This window comes from Copidosoma floridanum, unplaced genomic scaffold (genome assembly GCF_036245765.1).
Source record: "Copidosoma floridanum isolate Cflo_tuat_1 unplaced genomic scaffold, Cflo_Japanese_pri ptg000005l, whole genome shotgun sequence".
NCBI lineage: Eukaryota > Metazoa > Arthropoda > Insecta > Hymenoptera > Encyrtidae > Copidosoma > Copidosoma floridanum.
In genome coordinates, this window is record NW_028321882.1 from 4,638,598 (window position 1) to 4,659,160 (window position 20,563).

The 20,563-nt window shown below is 34.5% G+C and overlaps 1 protein-coding gene across 1 annotated transcript in view; it reads left to right on the plus strand.

The window, feature by feature from the left end:
- The window catches only part of LOC149375650 (cuticlin-3), a 705,303-nt gene that overhangs the window by 608,824 nt on the left and 75,916 nt on the right, over positions 1 to 20,563 (plus strand). The window contains exon 9 of the mRNA XM_089598075.1: positions 11,024 to 11,268. Within this exon, the coding sequence (XP_089454201.1) occupies positions 11,024 to 11,268 (245 nt within the window). The remainder of the gene's footprint in view (positions 1 to 11,023; positions 11,269 to 20,563) is intronic.

Genomic DNA, 20,563 nt, shown 5'->3' on the forward strand with positions numbered 1-20,563 from the left:
ATTTAAGAACAGAAGCTGGAGCTTGTTATTTTATTTAATTATAAATGTTAAAAAAAGTATTGATTATAGAGGAGTTCGAAGGAAACAAAATAATGAATTACAAGTAAGACCACTAATACAAAAAAGGGTCATTGTCCATACTGAGATTTAAGCCCCAGAATGCCAAAACGAAGTGATGAATATGCGTGCAAATCATCTCCGCTATGAAAGCTCTTTGTATCTCATGGTCAAAAGTTAATCATATTTATAGTGAAGCTTCAAAGCTTCTCTTAAATATCAAGGCTCGCTTTAACTATTACATTTTTTTTTCGATCTTAATTCGGTTTTTATTTATGTTGATAATAATTCTACATTGTACACTTTCCAAGACTTGAATTCATAATGTGCGATGTTTGATTTTGTATTTGCAGTTATACGTCATCCAAATCGTATGATGATACTTAAATATGTACAGATAAGAGAGCATGTAACAAAAAGTTATGATACCGTCGAGAAGCGAGAAAAGCCAAGAGATTCTTCATACAATTTTTTAATCATATCAGCTAATGAAAAAAACAAAGATCATAGTATTTATACACAGTAAAAGTAGGCGTTTGATGCTTATAAACTACTGAACCCTTAATAGTTTTTACAGGCAGACATCTAATGTATAGTTCCTTTTACACGTAAACATACTGTTTCAATACTCTCCCTAAAGAAACTATATATCTTTTTGTTGAATCTATATTTTGTTTTATCAAAACATCTTTTGATGCAAGACCAAGCTTAGAAATTAAATACATGAATTTCGATTTTGCCAAGGCCTTTGTAAGAACATCGGCAATTTGTTCATCTGTAGTTACATATTTTACATCGATTATGTTATCTCTATACAGATTCCGTACAAAGTGATACTTAATGTCTATGTATTTCGTTCTCTCGTGGAACTCTGGATTTTTTATCAATCTTATCGCGCTCTGATTATCTACCAATAATGTAGTTTTGCAATTTTTACATTCAGAGTCGTTTTCATTAGTTACATTTGATAAAACAGTAGCATTACACACACGCAAGAATCTCCTGATCCATACGATATTTTTTGCTGCGCTAGCCGCACTGATATACTCAGATTATGTAGTCGACAGAGAAACGCACGACTGACGTTCGATTTTCCATACTATAGCAGCTCTGGCATATAAACAGACAGTACCCAAAATTGATTTTTGCGTTTCTTTGTCGCTACTGAAATCTGCATCACTGTTAGCTATAAAGCTACCTTCTTTTCTGTAATACAAACCATAGTCAGCTGTTCCTTTTAAATAGCGTTTTATTCTCTTTACCAGTAGCCAGTGACCTTCGCTAGGGTCTTCTAAATAACGCGATACAATACTCGTAGCAAACGAGATATCTGGTCTGCTAACCTTTAAGAATATGAGCTTACTAACAGCTTCGCGATATGGTATGTTCGAAGTTTTTTTACTAAAATCATTCGACTGCCAACTAGTCTCGATTGGCGTACTTACAGTATTCGCGTTCGACATATTGAATTCGCTTATAATACTTTTTACATAACTCTCCTAGCTTATGAACAATGAGCCGTCATTAAATCTAAAAATATCCACTCCAGAGAATTTCTTTAGATCTTTAGTGAATTTTACTTTAAATTTTTTGTTTAATTTTACAAAGAATATATGTATTGACTACTCGTGTAAAACAGCGAGGAGTCCATCGTCAACATGTAACAACAAGAATAACCTTTCCTCTCCTTGAATATACGTATAAAAACAAGGGTCAACTACGCTTTTCTTAAAACTGTAATCTAAGAGAAATTGATCGGAAAGATCAGACCAGCACCGAGCTGCTTGTTTTAACCCGTATATACTTTTTATCAGCTTACACACATGGTTAGTACCATCACTGAAGCTGTCTGGCTGCTTCATATAGATATTTTCTTTTAATTCGCCGTGTAAGTGAGTAGTTTTCACATCGAATTGACCGAGTCATAGATTCTCATAGGCAGCATTGGCGATAAAAATTCGAAACGAGTCAAAACAGGCTACAGGACTAAAAATCTCGTTATAGTCTACCCCGGCTATCTGCGAATAACCTTGACCGACGAGACAAGCTTTAAAACGCACGCTTCCGTTGTCGTTCTGTTTATGTAAATAGACCCATTTACATCCTACAACCTTTGCGTTAGCGGGTTTTTTTACTAAAACCCAAGTACCATGCTCGAGAACAGACTGCATTTCGTCTTTCATCGCGAGTTTCCATTTGTCGCTATCGATCGAATTTACTGCCTCGTGGTAATTTTTAGGAACAGTTTTGAAAAAGTGAGATAACACGCACCCGTAAAAATCTGTTTGTCGCCGTACGCGTTTCTCCCGCACGTTACTCGAAACATCAACAATATCTTTGTTTACGTTACTCTCTGGCGGAGCTTCGGCTTCTTCAGCTAAATCGACTTTATCCGTATCAACACGCCGATCATCGCGATCCTCGGAGCTACTTTCGTCTGCTTCGGAAGATACTTGTTCGTCGTCTCGAGCTTTAGCGTTTTCGAGTTCCACGTTCGTACTAGCTAATTTTTCTGGTTTAAATAAAACATCACGGCTAACGATAACATCGCGTAGCTCTGGTACATACACGTGGTAATCCCTGTATTTCTCAACATATCCTACAAGAATACCTTTCAAAGATTTACTATCTAATTTTTTCCTTTTTTCCTTGGTAATGTAAATAAAGCATTCCGTGCCAAAAATTTTTAAATGATTAATATCTGCCGATTCACCCATCCACAACTTAAACGGAGTTCTACCCTGTACTTAAGTCGGACCCGTTTTATTCAAAACGTAAACGGTAGTATTAGCGGTCTCTGCCCACAGAAAACGCGGCACCTCTGTATTCGAATACAGCATAGATCGAATAGCTTCTACAATCGTTCGAATTTCGCGTTCTACAATACCGTTCTGTTGCGGTGTATACGGGATCGTCGTTATATGTTTTATACCTTTACTTTCGAAAAACTTCTTGTTTTTCTCATTGACGAACTCTCCACCGCCGTCACTTACAATCTCTTTCAAATTGCTATCAAATTGATTTTCAACTTCATTACAAAATTTTTGTAAACATTCTGAGGTTTCTGATTTTTGACGCAACAAACAAATTATTCAAAAACTAGAAAAATCATCTTTTAGAAGGACAAAGTATCGATTTTTACCAAGTTAATTTCTCTTCCATTGGCCTGCATAAATCAGCGTGTACAATTTCTCTCAGCTCTTCAACACGATCAATTCTACTATGAAAAGAGTTTCTATGTTGCTTGCCAAGTGCGCAACCATCGCAAAACTGGTCGTCAAAACTGATATTCGTACCTACAGACTTCAAAACATTACGTACATGCTGTTTGTTTTGATGACACATTCTCTCATGCCAAAGCTCTATGCTATTTACTTTATTCGCCGAAAGACTCGCTTTACCAGGTACAATAATATCTAAATCTACTTTATACAAATTCCCTACCTCAGAACAGTTCGCAATAACAATGTTATTTTTCAGCAAAGTGCAAGATTTTCCTTTATCCTTGACTCTAATATCGATACCTTTTTTCACACTAGCTTTAAGAAAAAACAAATTTACAGGAAGTCCGGGCACAAACAAAACATCGTAAAGCATGCAACTAATACGCTTATTCGCAACGATAGTTTCTACATCTAAGTTACCGAATCCATACGCGGGCTTCATGCTCCCATCTCCAAAAATCACAGACACCGGCTCTTCAAACTCAGTGTAGTCCAGAAAATACTCTCGACGCCAAGTCATGTGGTCCGTGCAGCTAGAGTCAAGTATCCACACGTCCGTCTGTTTCTGCTCCAACGTGAAACCAGCAAGCGCCATTTTCTGCACGAGCTTGATTCCAGCGAGCGCCACTTTCTGCTCACTGTTGTTTGTTGTCAATGTCGTCTCTACGTTACTTCAAAGAACTCGCTTTGGACAGTCACGTATATAGTGATCTGGAGAATGGCATTTATAACATTTACCTCTTCTTGAATTCTGAGTTTTGTTTTACTTCTCGTTTCCCTTTTTCTTATTCTCATTTGTTGAATTCAAATTTTCAAATTTCTTGGTAACGAAGGCAATCGCACGACTCTCTGAATCACTCTTATGGCGGCGTATCCTCGACTCTTCTTTCATTAAACGTGCAGTTAAATTTTCAAGAGTCTTTTTCTCACTAACTTTTCGGAGTCCCACGCACTATGAAAGTGATCATATACTTTTGGAAGACTACACAAAATCTGGGATAGCACCATTGATTCAGAGATTTCACTGCCTAAATTTTTAATCTTAACCACAAAATTTTCTAATTTCAACAAATTCGCCACGACGCCTTCACTTTGATCCCATTGAAACTCAGAAAATTGCTTTTGTACTAAGGACAAATTCTCATACAACTTCATCTCGTATACTGCAGTAAGCTTGGCCCACATTTTACGAGCAGTTGTACAGTTCATGAGAAGATCCATCGGCTTCTTTTCAACGGTTGAAACGATCAACTTTCGAGCGGCTTTGTCGGCTTTCTTGAATCTTGCTACAGCAGCCTCATATGTTGTTTGCTGTATAGCAGTGGCCTCAGCGGTAAGAGCTGCAGGCATAACCAAGCTCCCTCCACAAACCGCCAATCGGTCGTCGTCATCTTCGAGATACGTACGTACCACAAAGAACCACCGATTCCAATTGTCCTGATCTCTTAATTTTTCGATTTTGGAATTTGATTCCATCTCGACGTGACTTGCCATTCACACAACACTAAACACAAAAGAATTTCTACAACAACACTCGTGACACGTGGTCTAGTTCCATAACCTATTAAAAATATCAATAGAGCATTATTCTTATTCGGTAAGGAAAAGAATATGCAGATGCCGGGTGAATGATGTTAAACTCTTTATTAGTGATAATTGTCAAATACAATTGACGGAATAACAAGTATACAAAGAATAAGTCGATAAAACAAATCGAAAAAGGAGATCGCATGCGGTCGTCACCAGAGAGTCAGACCTACTACTTCTTAGTCGCTTTTTGCAACCACCCCATAGATCATACCGTGACTACAGCGCCACCAACGCTCTCCCTGATTGCCGACTCGCATTACTATTACAGGCAGGCATCTAATGTATAGGTTCTTTTACGCGTATACATACTGTTTCAATAATAGTTGAGTGGTAAAGCATGTTTGTGTCGCATGTGGGCTCTAGCTAGTTTGAGTTCGATTCCAGTTAGCTCCAGAATTTTTTTCTGATGTATGTGTGTATCAAAAAGTGAAATTAGTATTTATAAAGAAAATCTACTTTTTAACGAATTAGTTTTTTATTTGAAATTTATTTTAAAGTACTGCGAAATTGTAATTAACACTTTTAGAAGTCTTTATAGATCAAGACTAAGAAAAAACTCTTAGCGAACTATTAGAAAACTCAAAAGAGGGGAAATAAGTAAAATGTTATGAAAACACTTTGTAAACACTTCAGAAATACTTCCTGACCACAAAAACAAGTTCGTTAGTGAGTTTATTAGGAATTCTTCAGGAATCATGGATGCTGGCTGGGTAGGATATTTATAAACGTTATTTGATATATTTTATTATATTCCAGTAGTTTCTTAGTACATTTTGTTATTTTCTAATATTAGCAAGTTGGTGCTTAGAGTACAAGGAAGTTTTGTACGTATGAACTAGTACTAGTGGCTCTTCGGTCTTGGCTTTGCCCGAAAATCACTAAATGGAACACCCTAGTGTGTTAACATGGAATGTGAAACGTTTGAAGTTGAAAATTTAACATGTATTCCAGACCCATTTCGGAACAAAAATTTGATCTCTTACGAAATAGATTCTTTATTTTTTGATTTCGATGCTGCTGTCTCAATCTTAATAAATATTCTGCGTCAGTTTTTTAACGCCAAAAATTGTATTTATTTAATGCATTTAAAGTTTTCCTTCGAATTTGCCCTCTTGTGACATTTGGCATGGTTGAAACTTCTGTGAGTCCTGGAGGCTGTGTTTTGTCAACTTTGTTAAGTTCTAATATATATTTTTTGTCAAGGTAGTTTGACGCCCGATGGCCCTAAAAATGATCAGTAAGCTTCTTAAGTTAACTCTTTCTTGACTGAAATTTCCAGCAAATGTGATTGCCTTTATCCCTTAGGATGATCTTTTCTAGCCTGTTATTGTAGCACCACACTGATTGGGAGAAAACTACAACGTTTAAAGCTTTGAAGGTAGTCGTAGAGCTCTTTTCAATATTTCTTGGTGTTACGCCAAAGACGTTGGTATCTTAAGCATTTTTTTCTTAGACCTAATTGTTTTAGTAATGTTAGATAAACGTATTGGTTCGTGATGCTTGCCCCTTGGAGACTTCCGTCATAGCTTTTAGGTTCTTCTATCGCAAACCTTGGAGAGAATCAGTGAGTCTTGGTTAAATGCTTAGAGTTGAAAGAATAATATAGCGTCGTCGTTCACCAAGCCTTGGGACGAACAACTCTACTCGTGACGTCTGCCAGTGAATGATTGATTTGATTTAATAGTGGCTGGCTATACATAGGCCTTTGGTCGATGAATCATTTCCGGAAATGGTTGTAAGAATGTATTGTTAGTGTTGCTGGCAAGGTAGTTTAAACTTTAGTGGCCCTTAAAAAAAACGATGAGATTAATGGTTAAGTAGAGAACGTTAATACTTATAATGCCCCTGAAAAGGGGTAGTAATAATATTTCCAGTTATTCCTTATTAGTACTCTTAATTTTAGGTCATTTTCCGCATAACCAACCGCTCATCGTTAGTCAGGAAAGTGGGACTAGAGAATACCTTCTGTGTAGGTATGCCGTTGGGATGACCCCTAAGAAAGCCGTTGTGGCTGCCCGTACCTTTTAGGGCTGTCTTCCCTTGCTTGTATTTAAAGTAGAAAATTCTCTGACAGCACCAGGCTACATAGTTGAACGGCCCCAAAACTCTGAAATTTTGGAGCAGATTATGCTCAGGCTAGACACGTCTCCTGGTATTGCACTGGAGACGTTGATAATCTGACCATCCCTTTTTTTTCATGGGACTTGGTTATCTTAGCAATCCAGGGTAAAATGGATTTATTTCGCTTGTCCATGGAAGAAGTGTGCCTTTAGTAGCCAGGATGCTAAGCTGCATGATTAACAACTCTGTTTTTGGTGAACTTCCGTGGAACGACTACGATAATGGACAACTTGATGAGGCATTTTATAACTACTCTTTACTATCTTTGATTATAAGTAAATCCAATTTCACCTTGACGCCACCTACTGGATTCTACTAAACTGAGGCACAAAGCTAGCGTATTTTAGCAAAACTTTCAGCTTATTCATCGCTATTATTATTAAATTTTTCAAGAAAAAACCATGCGAAAACCGTCTTGGAATTATCAAGAATCAGTATGCAAAATTTCAGGAAAGTTGGTTCAGTATTTATTGTGGTTAGCGATTACAATGGTTTTAGCGACTTTGCTTGATATATAAGTAAGATATAAAACTAACTTTATTAGTTTAATGATTCTTTACAAAAACTCACAAATTAGTATATTTGAGCCTCATATATTTCATATGTTATGATAAATACTTCTTTTGATACAGTTGATTTGTTACTTTAACAATAAATAAGCAACTGTTTTTATAACTTTTTCAAAATTTTCGAGAATTAGAAAAAAAATTTCTGTACTGGACAAATACCATAGTTGATTTTTATGAATTTTATTCTTTTACAACTTTAACATTTGTGATTAAAGTAATTTTATGACTAGAGGACGTTCTTTACATAGTTACTGGGGGAATAGTTCAGAGGAGTAAGAGGAACGCTAATGTGTGCAGTAAAGCTAGCAATTATTTTTCTCATGTGGATGGACTTACGTTCATGCTTTCAGGCGTACATTATTACTTTTTTTTTTGATTTGTTTAAAAACCAACTTCGAGATTTTTTTACAAATTTCGTAGGTTCATCTCAGAGTAATTTTTGTATACCAAAAAAATTGACAGCTTTCTACAGATCATATCAATGCCATTTTACGTGACTTTTTTATAAGGTTACATGTAGAATTACAATTTTTTTAACCACACATATATTAAATAATGGTACAGTCAATCGAGCTGTAGTTTTTGTGTACATTTTTCATACTATTGGAAACAGATGTCTGGCGTTTGAATCCTATTTGTCAAAGAAAACCAATGTTTGATGAAAGTCTTAAAGGGTTATTCCCTGAAATGTTATATTCACTACTATATATAACAATATACTACTCTATTCGGGAAAGCGATACTATAGGATGGTTTTTCCTAATTTTTTATGTACAACTACATTTTGGGTATTCAGTATAGACTATAAATAAGTGTGTTAGCTTGTGTGATGGATGTCAGCGTAAGTTTACAGATTTCATGAGTGTAGGCAGCAGAAAAATTTTTTAAGAATTATCGCAAGACTTGATAAAAGCACACAGTCTTGTTGTGGCCAGTCTCTATATTATTTTAATTGTATTGTGACGTACTGGATCGTCAATAATCATTTTCGTATTAAACAATGATTGAAACCATACTGAACCATTGTAGATACACCCATTCCCACCACAATTGTACCATTTTCGTATAAATTATTGTTTCCTTTAAGGTATTTTTTTACTCATAATTGTATTGTTTGCCATATAATTGTATTAAAGTTTAACTTTATACTAGGACACCCAAGCACCGACTGTCCAATAGTTTTTTTCAATCACAAAACTTTACTACCCAAGTAAAAAAATCCTGGAGCCTAATTTCTTTGTGTTTATCGCCATAATCAATGAAAATACACATTATTTTGCCTTTTATAAAAGTTAAGTGCTTTAAGTGACTACTGTCAGAGTTATTGCTGGCCATTTAATTGTATAGAAGTAAAACCTTATACGTGGGTTTCTAAGCACCCACTGTCCACTAGTTCTTTTCAATTACTAGACTTCCCTACCCAAGCAAAAGAGTCCTAAAGCTTAAATTCTCTTTTTTTCATTGCCACAACGAATAAAAATACAAATTTTTTGCCCGTATAAGAATCTAGAAGCTTCAAGTGATAACTGCCAGAGTGAGAATGGAAAGCTAATCCCTCACTTAATAGATTCTTTATTCGTTGATTTTGTCGCTGCTGTTTTAGTCTCGATGTATGTTTTGCATCAGTTTTTTGTAGCCTAAAATTGTATGAATTTTAAGCATTGAAGGTTTTCCTTTCAATTCGCCTTCTAGTGACTAGAGATATTGTTAAAGTTTTTGTAAGCCCTAAGAGCTGTTTTTTGTCAACTTTGTCTAGTTGTAAAATATATGTTGGAAAGGTAATTCAACGTTAGACGGACTAAAATGGGACCGATGAGCCAAACTTTTTCTTGACTGAAGTTTTGAACAAACTTGACTGCCTAGATATCTCAGAGTGATCTTCTTTGACCAGTTGTTGTAGCATCAGACAGAAAAATTATTAAAAACTTTAGTATATGGCTCGTTTTGCGCAGACTTTAAAGAGGATTGGTGATTCCTAGTAAAATTCTAAGAGTGAAAAAGGTAACTTAGGTTTGTCGGTAGTTGGAGTATCCAGCCTTGCAGTAACGCACTCCACTTGTTACATCTGTCAGTTAATAACTGATTTGGTTTAACAGTGTCTGAAAACAGTTTCACAATTTATTTGTTGGCAAGGTGACTTGTTAACGTTACTTGTTACCAAAAAAAACTGGCAAAGTTAATGGTTAGTTAGGAAACGTAAATATTATTGATGATACTGAAAAGGGGCAGTGGTAATACTTCCTGCCATTCCATATTATTCTTGAAGATGGACAGCCGGCTATGGGTAGCTTGACCCTTACCCTCGGAGTCTCTGCGTATGGAGATCATGCTAAAGAGAAGTACGCCATTGGTTCAAGACTATTTTGTCTTTAGGCCATTCCCCAGATAACCAACCGTTTACCATTGGTCGGCGAAGTGGATCTAAGAGAATACTTCTTCTGTGGGTATGCCGTTATAACCGCTGAGGAAAAAGCTAATAAAATCTTTATCCTATGTGGCTGCCTGAACTTCTCACAAATGTTTTTCCTGGTTTTGTGTTGTCACTTAACCTGCTTTGATAGCACTAGGTTGGTTCAAAGTATGTCCACGAAATCCAAAATAGTTATAGTAAATTGTTCTGTGGCTAGATATTTCCTGGTGTTACGCTAGATCTAGCATTGTGTGGTGATCAACGATCAGCGACGCAGTTTAAAGGTCTGGAGACATACATAATATGTGGATTACGTATCTGAGTTGAGACAGTACGAAAACTAGGAGACTTATTTTGAAGTTTGAGGGGGCTACCGAATTGCAATGTTAGTCTGAAATTAATTTGTACTTATGTCGTCCCGTATACAAGATTGTAATTTTTATTTCATCCCTATATTATGTAATAATTACTATATGTACCCCTAGCAAGAAATAATTAATAGTACACGAAAAAGGCTGAGTAGCTTATAACTATAGAGAAAGTTAAATAAAATTCATGTTCCTATCCAGTAATTTTTATTTAAAATTTTGAATATTATATTAGTGTCAAGTCTTTGATAAACAATGTAAACAAAAAACTACGCATTTTTAATAACAACATCGTACTTTAAAAGCAGAATATATAAATTCAAAAATCTTTGAATTTATTTATTTACACATATAACTCTTTGTTTACTGCATTACTAAGAAAACATGTATACTTATAATACAAAATAGAAATAGTATTGTTATAGGAACATGTTTTACACAAAGCATACTAACACATACACAAGTACACCAACAATTGTACGTGCTCAAAACAGGCAGTCTTGTTTTCGCTAAACTGAATTAATATACCGTTGGGTTGAGTAAGTGGAGTATAAAATGATGCTTATAACAACTTTCTTACAGAACGGATTAAATTAATTTTACAGTTCTAGTGCAGTGAGCTATATTTAATTGTATCGTTAAAGTGCTGTTGTGGAGAATGTATTGATAGAATTTTTTATTTAGCAGATGGCTTCGACATTGTGGTAAACGATTGTTATGCACACAATGGTGGAAATAAGCGTATCCAACTAATTGATCAGTATGGCTGCCCAGTAGACGATAAGTTGATTAGCCGATTTCGTGGCTCCTGGTCAGAAAGTGGCCTTTTTGAGACCCAAGTTTTTGCTTATATGAAGACGTTTAGATTCACTGGTTCGCCTGCTCTTTACATTGAGTGTGATGTCCGCATGTGCCATGGACGCTGCCCGGTAAGTTTTTTGCACAAAAATTCAAGCTTTCAATATTTTATAGCTTGGTAAAACCATTCTTTATTATTTATTTAATCGAGAAGAATAAAAGGACACTAAAAAGTTAAACAAAATTTGATAACAACTGTTTGTGTGTGTGAATAATATACTTACTTCTTCTTAAAAATATAAATAATTAATTTCTAATGTAAAGATTCTAACCACAGGCTTTTTAATTCTGTAGTTAAAAAAATGGTATTTAAAGTGGAACAAGAATCCTAATTGTTTATTTTCCATGTAGCTATAAGTTTTCAATGCATAAATAATAAAAGAAATGTAGTTTAAATAATGTTTTTAGCTTAAGTGAGCTTTTTAATTCTAAGAATGTATTAACTTCATATGAGAAAAACTAAATAATAGCTGTACATAAAATCCAGATAAAAGAATAAGTTATAAACAGTAAAAATGTTTAGGAAATAAAAAAAGTAAGTGTACAATCTTTATTTTGACAAAAAAATTAAGCAAAAAAAGTGCAGTAAAGAAAACTTTAAGAAAATAAAAAAAAAACTAAACAAAAAAAATCAAGGGTACAAATAGATCATAAGATCCATGATAAGAACCAAATTTGTTAAACTTAAGATGAGTGCCAAAGAATGATTAAACATGAAATGTGTGTCAAAAAACATCATAAAATAAAGAAACATAATTTCTCAGGTAACAAGTGGGTCGCTGGACGCATAGGAAGAACAAAGCTCTATAAAAATAAGTACGGCATTTATGTAGTTTAGTAAAACAAAAACCTAAAGAACAAATAAAAAAAATAAGAAAAAATAAGCTCAGTACTAACGATGGTTTAACTTTGAGAGTACTAAACTAATTTTTTGTTTTTTTTAATCGTTCTCCAAGTTTTTATTTATTTGAACTACACAAATGAACTACTGATTCTAATAGAGCTTCATTCTCCCTATGGGTTTTGCAACCTTCTTGTTACCTGAGAAATCGTGTTTCTTTATTTTATGAAGTTTTTTAACACATATTTCATGTTTAATTATTGTTCAGCACTCATCTTATGTTTGATGAACTTCGTTCTTACCATTGGTCCCACGACCCACTATATCTCCTGCTTTATTTCTTGTAGTTTTCTCATTTTTTGTTACTTCATTATCTTATTTTTATTTTTATTTTTAATTAATATTTTTAGAACAAATTTTTTTTTATTTGATTTTTTGTTTGATGTTTTATTTTTATTTTTTATTTTTAATAAATACTTTAAAATCAAACTTCTTTTTATTTGATTTTTTATATTATTATTTTTTTTTTTTATTTGCTTAATTTTTCCATGTCTTTAAAAATCTATTGACTTATTTATTTTTCTTTCATTTCATTAATTTTTTTCCCATCCATCTTACTTTTTTACTTTAAATTTTATTTTATTTATTTATTTATTTATTTATTTATTTATAATTAACGGAACCAAGTTCCATTACATGTAATTGCATAACTTAAACAATAAAGTAATGTAAGGCGAGAGATCAATATTAAAATAAGTGCTATGATGGACAGTGCTCGGGTATCGCAGTATGAAATAGTACAAAACAGTCAACATATTATACACACTGTTATCAGGCAACATAAAATGCAATTTTAATAGAGAAAATGAAAAATGACAAATAAAAATTATAAATAAAAAAAAAAAAAATTAAAAAAAAAAAAAAAAAAAAACTATACATTGTAAATTATAAATTAGTACAGCGCAGTAATCACAGCTATGGGCCGCTACATAAAATTGAGCATAAGTGGGGCAAAAAATGGTTTGAACCGGTAAACATTATCGAACACACTGAGGTCACAGCCTTATGACGCGATATAGCTCCATACTTTTCTTAGTCTTGCAGTAGATGTGAAAAATGAAAAATCGTTAGCATAGGTACGCTCAACGACTGGCGCATAGTGTCTCAAATTATATGGGATTGTTCTTGCGGCGAAGAGACATGTCAGATTGGGGCAATTAACGAGGTCGCGTGCAATTTTATAAATAAAACAACAGTCAATGAGATCATGACCAGACTTTACAGAATACACATTCAACATAGACGCAATAGCAGTGTAGTCATGACTCAGGTATGACATCGGACACCGTAACTTATAAGACATGAATCTTAAAAAACGATGATTGACTCTTCCCAAAACTTTTACACGATTTTGGTAATGGGCGGTCCATATGACCGAACAATAATTTACAATAGGCAGAACCAACGTTTTGTATAAGTAAATCAGCGTCCTGGGGTCCCTGAAGTCGGACGTATTTCTAATCAAGAAACCCAAACTATTGTGAGCCCTAGACGTGACCTTAACCAAGTGCTCGTCAAAAGAGAGCTTGTCATTCAGGGTTACACTCAGATCGCTGATAGATTTAACTGTATTTATAACACTACCATTGAAGTTGTAATCGTAAATAAATGGGTCTCTATGTTTACAAAATCTAACAATATGGCACTTGCGTATATTCAACGGCAAATTATTAATTAAAGCCCATGTATTGAAAGAGTTTTGATCATATTGAAGTCTGAAAAAGTCAAATGGTATCTTAATTGTAGTAAATATCTTAACGTCGTCTGCGTAAATCAGAAACCGTGCAAAGCTCAAGTAGCGGGGTAAGTCATTAATGAATAAAACAAACAGTATTGGGCCAATATATGAGCCCTGTGGGAAGCCAGACAGCGCCTCAATGGGTCTGGACAAAGCATCGCGGTAACGAACAAACTGAACCTGACCCGTAAGGTACGACGAGAGCCACGCATGCATCCTGCCCCTGATCCCGAGATTCCACAGCTTGCAGAGCAAAAGCTGATGGTTAATCTTATCAAAGTCCTTAGAAAAATCCGTAAACACAGCGTCAATTTGATAAGAATCATTAAGTGACCCGGAGACATAATCGACAAAAGACAAAAGATTCGTAGTGGTCGATCTAGCCCTCACGAAGCCGTGCTGCTGCTCTATGATTACAGTACTAAAGCAGTCAGAGATCTTACTTGCAACTATGGCATCAAGGACCTTAGGGATCGCACTTATAACAGATATGGGTCGATAATTCAAAATATCTCTCTTGCTGCCTCCCTTGTGAATAGGCTGAACAAACAAATCCTTCCAACAGTCAGGGAAGACACCCGTGCTAACAGATTGATTATATAACAGAACAAGTGGATCTTATAGAAACATGTGGCAATTTTTTAGAAAGGCTGAGGGGATCCCGTCGGGGCCCAGACGCACAGTGCTCTTCAAACGAGAGATAGCTCTCTCAACATCCCCGACCTCCATATGAATGACATTCATGCGGTCGATATTATCAAAACTATAATGACAAAGACAACTAGAATCACTGTACACCGAACCAAAATACTGTGCAAAAGCATTAGCAATGAAAGGGGATCACTGAGAGAGCTACCATTAAATATCATAGTGCCCGAATCAGTTCTATCTTTACGCAGTCCATTAACATAAGACCAAGAAGCTTTAACATTACGTAACGCAGATTTTTTGACACTAATAATATAATTTTTATAACACGATTTCGAGTGGCGCAAACACACTGCATGTAGTCTTTTAAATTCAATATAGTCATTCAATTGACCCAAGGCCTTATACCTAGTGTGTGCTAGCTTCTTATCCAATATAAGCTGTTTAAGCTCAGAGCTGTACCACCTCGGAAATACGCCAGAATGTGGGACACCGAAGGGCACAAAAAGATCAACACACTCATTTAAAACATTATAAAATACACTTGCATTAACGTTCACATCACCATGCACAAGTCGGGCCTTCCAATCGATCCCTGACAAATAAGATGATATAGCCGCATAGTCCGCTCTACCGAAGTTCTTCACAGCTGGGCCAGCCCCCCCGGACACTGGCAGTTCGAGCTTCACTGCAAACACAGCGGCAACATGATGAGCATCACTGGACAACAGCACGTCGAAGTCGTCGATCAAGCAGACAATATCGCAATTGCCGAAGAGAAGGTCCAAGGTATAGTTTTTATGAGGGTGCGCAGGAAAAAACTGGGTCAGGCCGTGGAAAGAAAATACTTTAGTTATTACAGATGCAGCACTCAATTAACTTGGCGGCACATAATCCAAAGCAGTAAAACCAAGGGGGTCAGACGCCCAGTCCAGGTTCCTCAAGTTAAAACCACCAACGTAGATTAACTCATCATGCATGTTCGACGCCATTACTCTATCAAGATTTATGAGAGCATCACTTTAAACCACACACGACGCATCGGGGGGGATGTAGGAAGCCCCGAGTATCACTGCAGCAGACGAACAAATTATTTTCAGTATTATCTGGTCAATCACGTCGTCACAGTGACACAACGTCGAACGAAGATGCGAGTGAACGGTGATCAGTACTCCTCCACGCCGGGATAGGCCAGTATGTTGCGCATTACGATCCGAGCGATACACAGTATAGTCAAGCAGGCCAAGCTCCGTATCCAGGATGCAGGGTCTGAGCCAAGTCTCAGTCAGAACAATGATGTCATATGGAGGACTGACACTACTCACACCACTCCGAAACAAACTCAGCTTCCTAGCACCCCCAATGCTCCTCACATTTTGGTAGTAGATTGTGAAGAAGGATCGTTTTTTGAACCCCTGGGTCGTCCCCGTCCTTTCTTGTGTAGTGGCTCAGAGCTGCACCCAGGCAAGACAGCCTGAGCTTTACGTTTTTTGCCTAAGTGCGGTGCATCACAGTGCCTCAACTCAACCCCAGCCATTGTTGAGGAAGCAAAAGAACCAGACTCAATAGAGTTCCTCCGGCCACCCATTGACTGTTCAGAGTCAACAATTGTTGGAGTGTTATTAATATATCTAATAGTCTTGACGACACCATCGGCATTAAGTGCATCTAGCCGTCTACTCAATGTCTCAAGCTCTCTTCTCTGCCAACTGGTCAGGTCCGCCCTGATATAGTAGGGCTTGGGTATATGCTTCCTCTTACGAATAACTAACGGGGCATCAGCCTGTGAAGGAAAAGTTACCAACAGGGGCCTAGATCTAGAGGGATCGACCGGGTCACGTCTACCAATGCGTCTGACTCTGAGAGCCCTCATATCCATATCGTGAACCTTACCAATCAAGGCAGCAGAAGAGTCCCTGTCAGCGCCCTGCCCTGGGAGACCCGGACTGTGGTCGGGCTCTACCAAGTTGAACAACAGAAAGTTACAAGATCTAACGATTCTGTTATTGAGTTCAGCAGAGATGCTGTCTGCGGATAGGCCGGGCTCGGGACCAGAACAAACGGCACTACCCTAAGAGAGAGCGTCAACATTATCTCTCAGGCCCTGCAGTGATGACCGTATATCAGATATAATCTCATCATGGGATGCCAGCTTGCTCTCAACCGGCTCAATCACTCTCTGGACACACCCAGCCACCACCTCGTCCGTTTGGGCACTGTAACGGGCAATGGCCCCCTCAATGGCCTGCTGCGTTTTAACTTCCCAAGAGGCAGACAACCAACTGTCTACCTGCGACACCGTGGCCTCGATGACACCATGCAGAAACGGATGAGCTCTTTGTTGGCACTGTGTAAGACCAACGAGTGAAGCAGAGTGTTCCAGAGACAGATCCACCACCAAGCTACAGGCCGAGCACACGACAAACATGATCTCCCCATTTCTCTCCGTAAGACTAGCACCGGAGCTGCGAGCACACTCAACATGAAGACACAAACCGCATTTAATACAGTCAAGGACATTGACATCGGCGTCAACGTCGTCCGCTCGCTCACAGACAGAATGGGAACATTTGTTACTGCCCATAGCCACAGAAGAAAACACTGTACAATACAAAATATGCCTATAGGCAACAGGCGAAATAGGTTAGGATTGGAGCAGTTTAAACAAGATGCAGATCTACAACAAAGGGCACAAGATCCGATCGCCCCAACAATCACAGGGCAGAGTTATGACACGAGAATTAGTATTAGACAGTTTATGTACAGTATTGACAGACTTTATTCACAAAAGATGCCAAGGAGCGGGCATGACAAAGAACCAAGATTATTTCCCATATTATTAATTTTTTTTTATTTATTTTGCTGTGTTTTTTTGTCTTTTTAAGATCTATTTATTTTTTTTTTCACATTATTACTTTTTTTTTATTGCAATAATTTTTTTGTTTTTTTTTTTTTCACATTTTACTTTTTATTTTATTTCATCTTATGTTTAATTATATTTTTTTCAAATTTTATTTTACTGTTATATAAATTTTTTTCAATTTTATTTTTATTTTTATTTCTATTTAATCATTTTCTCTACTTTAGTAAATTTTATCTCATATTTTACATTTTTTATTTGTTCAATTATCTTTTCATATTCTATCGTAGTAATTTATATCTTTTTTAATTTTATTTAAATTTCAATTTATTTTCTATTTGAATTATTCTTATTCCTTAATTTTTATTATGAGTTTTTATTTTATCTTTTTTAAAGATTTTTCTCTTCATGATGTTTCATTAATTATTGTTTTGTTTTTTTATTATTATCATTTATTTTATTCTATTATTAAATGTCTTTTTAACTTTTATTTACTTTTATTAACTCCATTTTTCAATTATTTTTTTATATTATTTTTCATTTTATATTTCTTATCATTCCTAATACATCTATTGCTTTTTTTTGTTTCATTTTTTTATCTTGATTTTATAACTTTTTTCTTATTTTTATTTTTTATTTTTTATCATCGCATGTTGTTTGAATTGTCAATTCCTATGACTTTTCCGGTTTTGATTTCGAAGGACTCAGAGCCATTTCAAACTGAATTTATTCACTACTTAAATGACCCTATAGGCAGTCCACTGTATCACTACCAATGACTGTTAAGCCATAGCATTAATTTAATTTCAAAATATTTAGAAAAAAGCCACAACTTAAAACTAAAGGTTGCAACTAAAAGAAGAGTTGCAACTCGAAAATTGCCACTGAAAGAAAGAAAATCAAGTTGCAGTTTTTCTTTTAGTCTCTATGTCCAGTTTTGAATTTTGGCCTTTTTTAGCTCTATATTTCAAAATTAGAATAACGCTATGGCTTTAAAGTCATTCTTAGTGATACAATGAACTGCCTATAAGGTAATCTTAGTTGTAAATGTATTAAGTTGAAGTGGGTTTGAGTCTTTCAAAATCAAAATCAGAAAAGTCAAAGAAATTGACAAATTAAACAACATGCAATGATAAACAATTTAAAATAGAAGCAAAAAAAAATAATTCAATCAAGATAAATAAATTCGAAAAAAAAAAAAAAAAACTAATAATAAAAAAAAGTATGGAAAAGTACAATAAAATAAACAAAAAAAGATAAAACGACGCAATAAAATGTAAAATTAAGTGAAAAAAAAAAATTAAATCTGTAAAAGCAAATACAATAAAAAACAAGTAATAAATACAAAAAAAAAGTAAATAAAATCAATAAAAACGTCAAAAAATAAAACGAAATAAAAAAAATTTATAAAGACGGTCATAAAATGAAATATCAAATAAAGAAGAATTAAAAAAAAATATATCATACAAATAAGAAAAAAATGAAAGAAAGAGAATGAAAAAAAACAAAAAAAACTAAAAGAAACAAACCAGGAAGTATTAATGGGTCGTTGGACCAACGGTAAAAAAGAAGTTCTTTAAATATGAGTTGATTGCCGAAAAATAATGAAACATTAAATGTGTGTCAAAAACATTATAAATTAAAGGAACACAGTTTCTCAGGTGACAAGAAGTTCGCGAGATCTACAGAAAAACGAAGTTCTATAAGAACAAGTACTGCATTTGTAAAGTTCAGTGAAACAAAAACTTGTAGAACGAATTAAAAAAAAAAAAAAAATTATTTCAGTACTCAGAAAGTTAAGCCATCGTGAGTGCTAAACTAATTTTCTTTTTTTGTGTTTTTTTTTTTGTTCTTCTTAACTATGTTATTGCAGTGAATATTCTTACTCAGCTTCGTTCTCTCTCAACCCCCTTGTTACCTGAGAAATTATGTTTCTTCATTTGATAATGTTTTTTAACACACACTTCGTGTTTTGTTATTTTTTGGCACTTATCTTATTTTAAATAATTTTTATTTGCACCATTGGTTTTATGATCTATTTATACGTTCTGGTTTGTTTTTTTAATTTTTTAAAACTTTTTAAAATTCCCTTTATTTTACTCCTTATTTTTATGTTTTGATAAAATTTTTTTTTTTATTTCATTTTCTATTATATAATTATTATCATAATTTTTTTTTGTATTTCGTTGTATTTTATTTTTTTTTTTTTTTTTTAAATTTTTATGGTACATTGTAACTTTTTTTTATTTCATTTGATTTTTTATTTTATTTTTCATATTATTGCATTGTTCTATACTTTTTTAATTTTTTTTTGTTGCTTTTTTTTTTTTTTTCTATTTAATCCCTTTTTTTATTTTTTATTTTATTTAATCAGGGTAACTGTTGGTATTACTGACACTGTTTTAACTAAGGCTACTTTACTGTATGGTATGAAAAAAAAAAATTTATAACTATTGTACATTTTTTATTATTATTAATTTCATTGAATATGAAACAATAAACAACTTTTTAAATAGACATAAATAAGATCATATCATCAATAATAATTAATTTTGCAAATAGGCCACATGCTTTTATTACTGACACCATGCACATATTATTAGCCTTTCAATACTGTCTAAATTTAAACTACTGGCCATGTAATACTGGCAAATATAATTTTTTGACGCCTATCACATAAAATTACAATAAAATCTTTCTAATCTAATAAAATCTTTGATGATTAGAAAAAAATATAAGATCCAGCTCTCAACGTGTTTCTCTTTTGTTTGCAATTCACTTATTTTGTTCTTCAAATCTTTTTCTAACTTTATTTTTACTCAAATTTTTTCTTGAGATATTTTATTTTTTTTAATTTCATCAATTTATTCTGGGTGCAACAAGTTTTGCCTTTTCTTTTTCAATTTTAATTTGCTGTTTTATAAAATTTTGTTCCTAGATTAATTTGTTGTTGACTCTTTTTATTTGTAACATTCTTCTTTTCTGTGATATTTTTTCTTCTGCTGTTGTTTCTAATTCAACAATTATACTGTTTTTCTCCACTTTTTTTTACCACAGAAAACCTAATATTTGTGATAGAGTTTTAGTTATGCTTATTTTTTTGGTGAAAAATATCTTCAGAAGGCTTAGAAGAATACTGAGCAAAAGACTTTAGTGGTTAATGACTTTGTTAGGTTAAATGGCTGTACCTTACCGAATCACTGCCAGTAACACGACAGT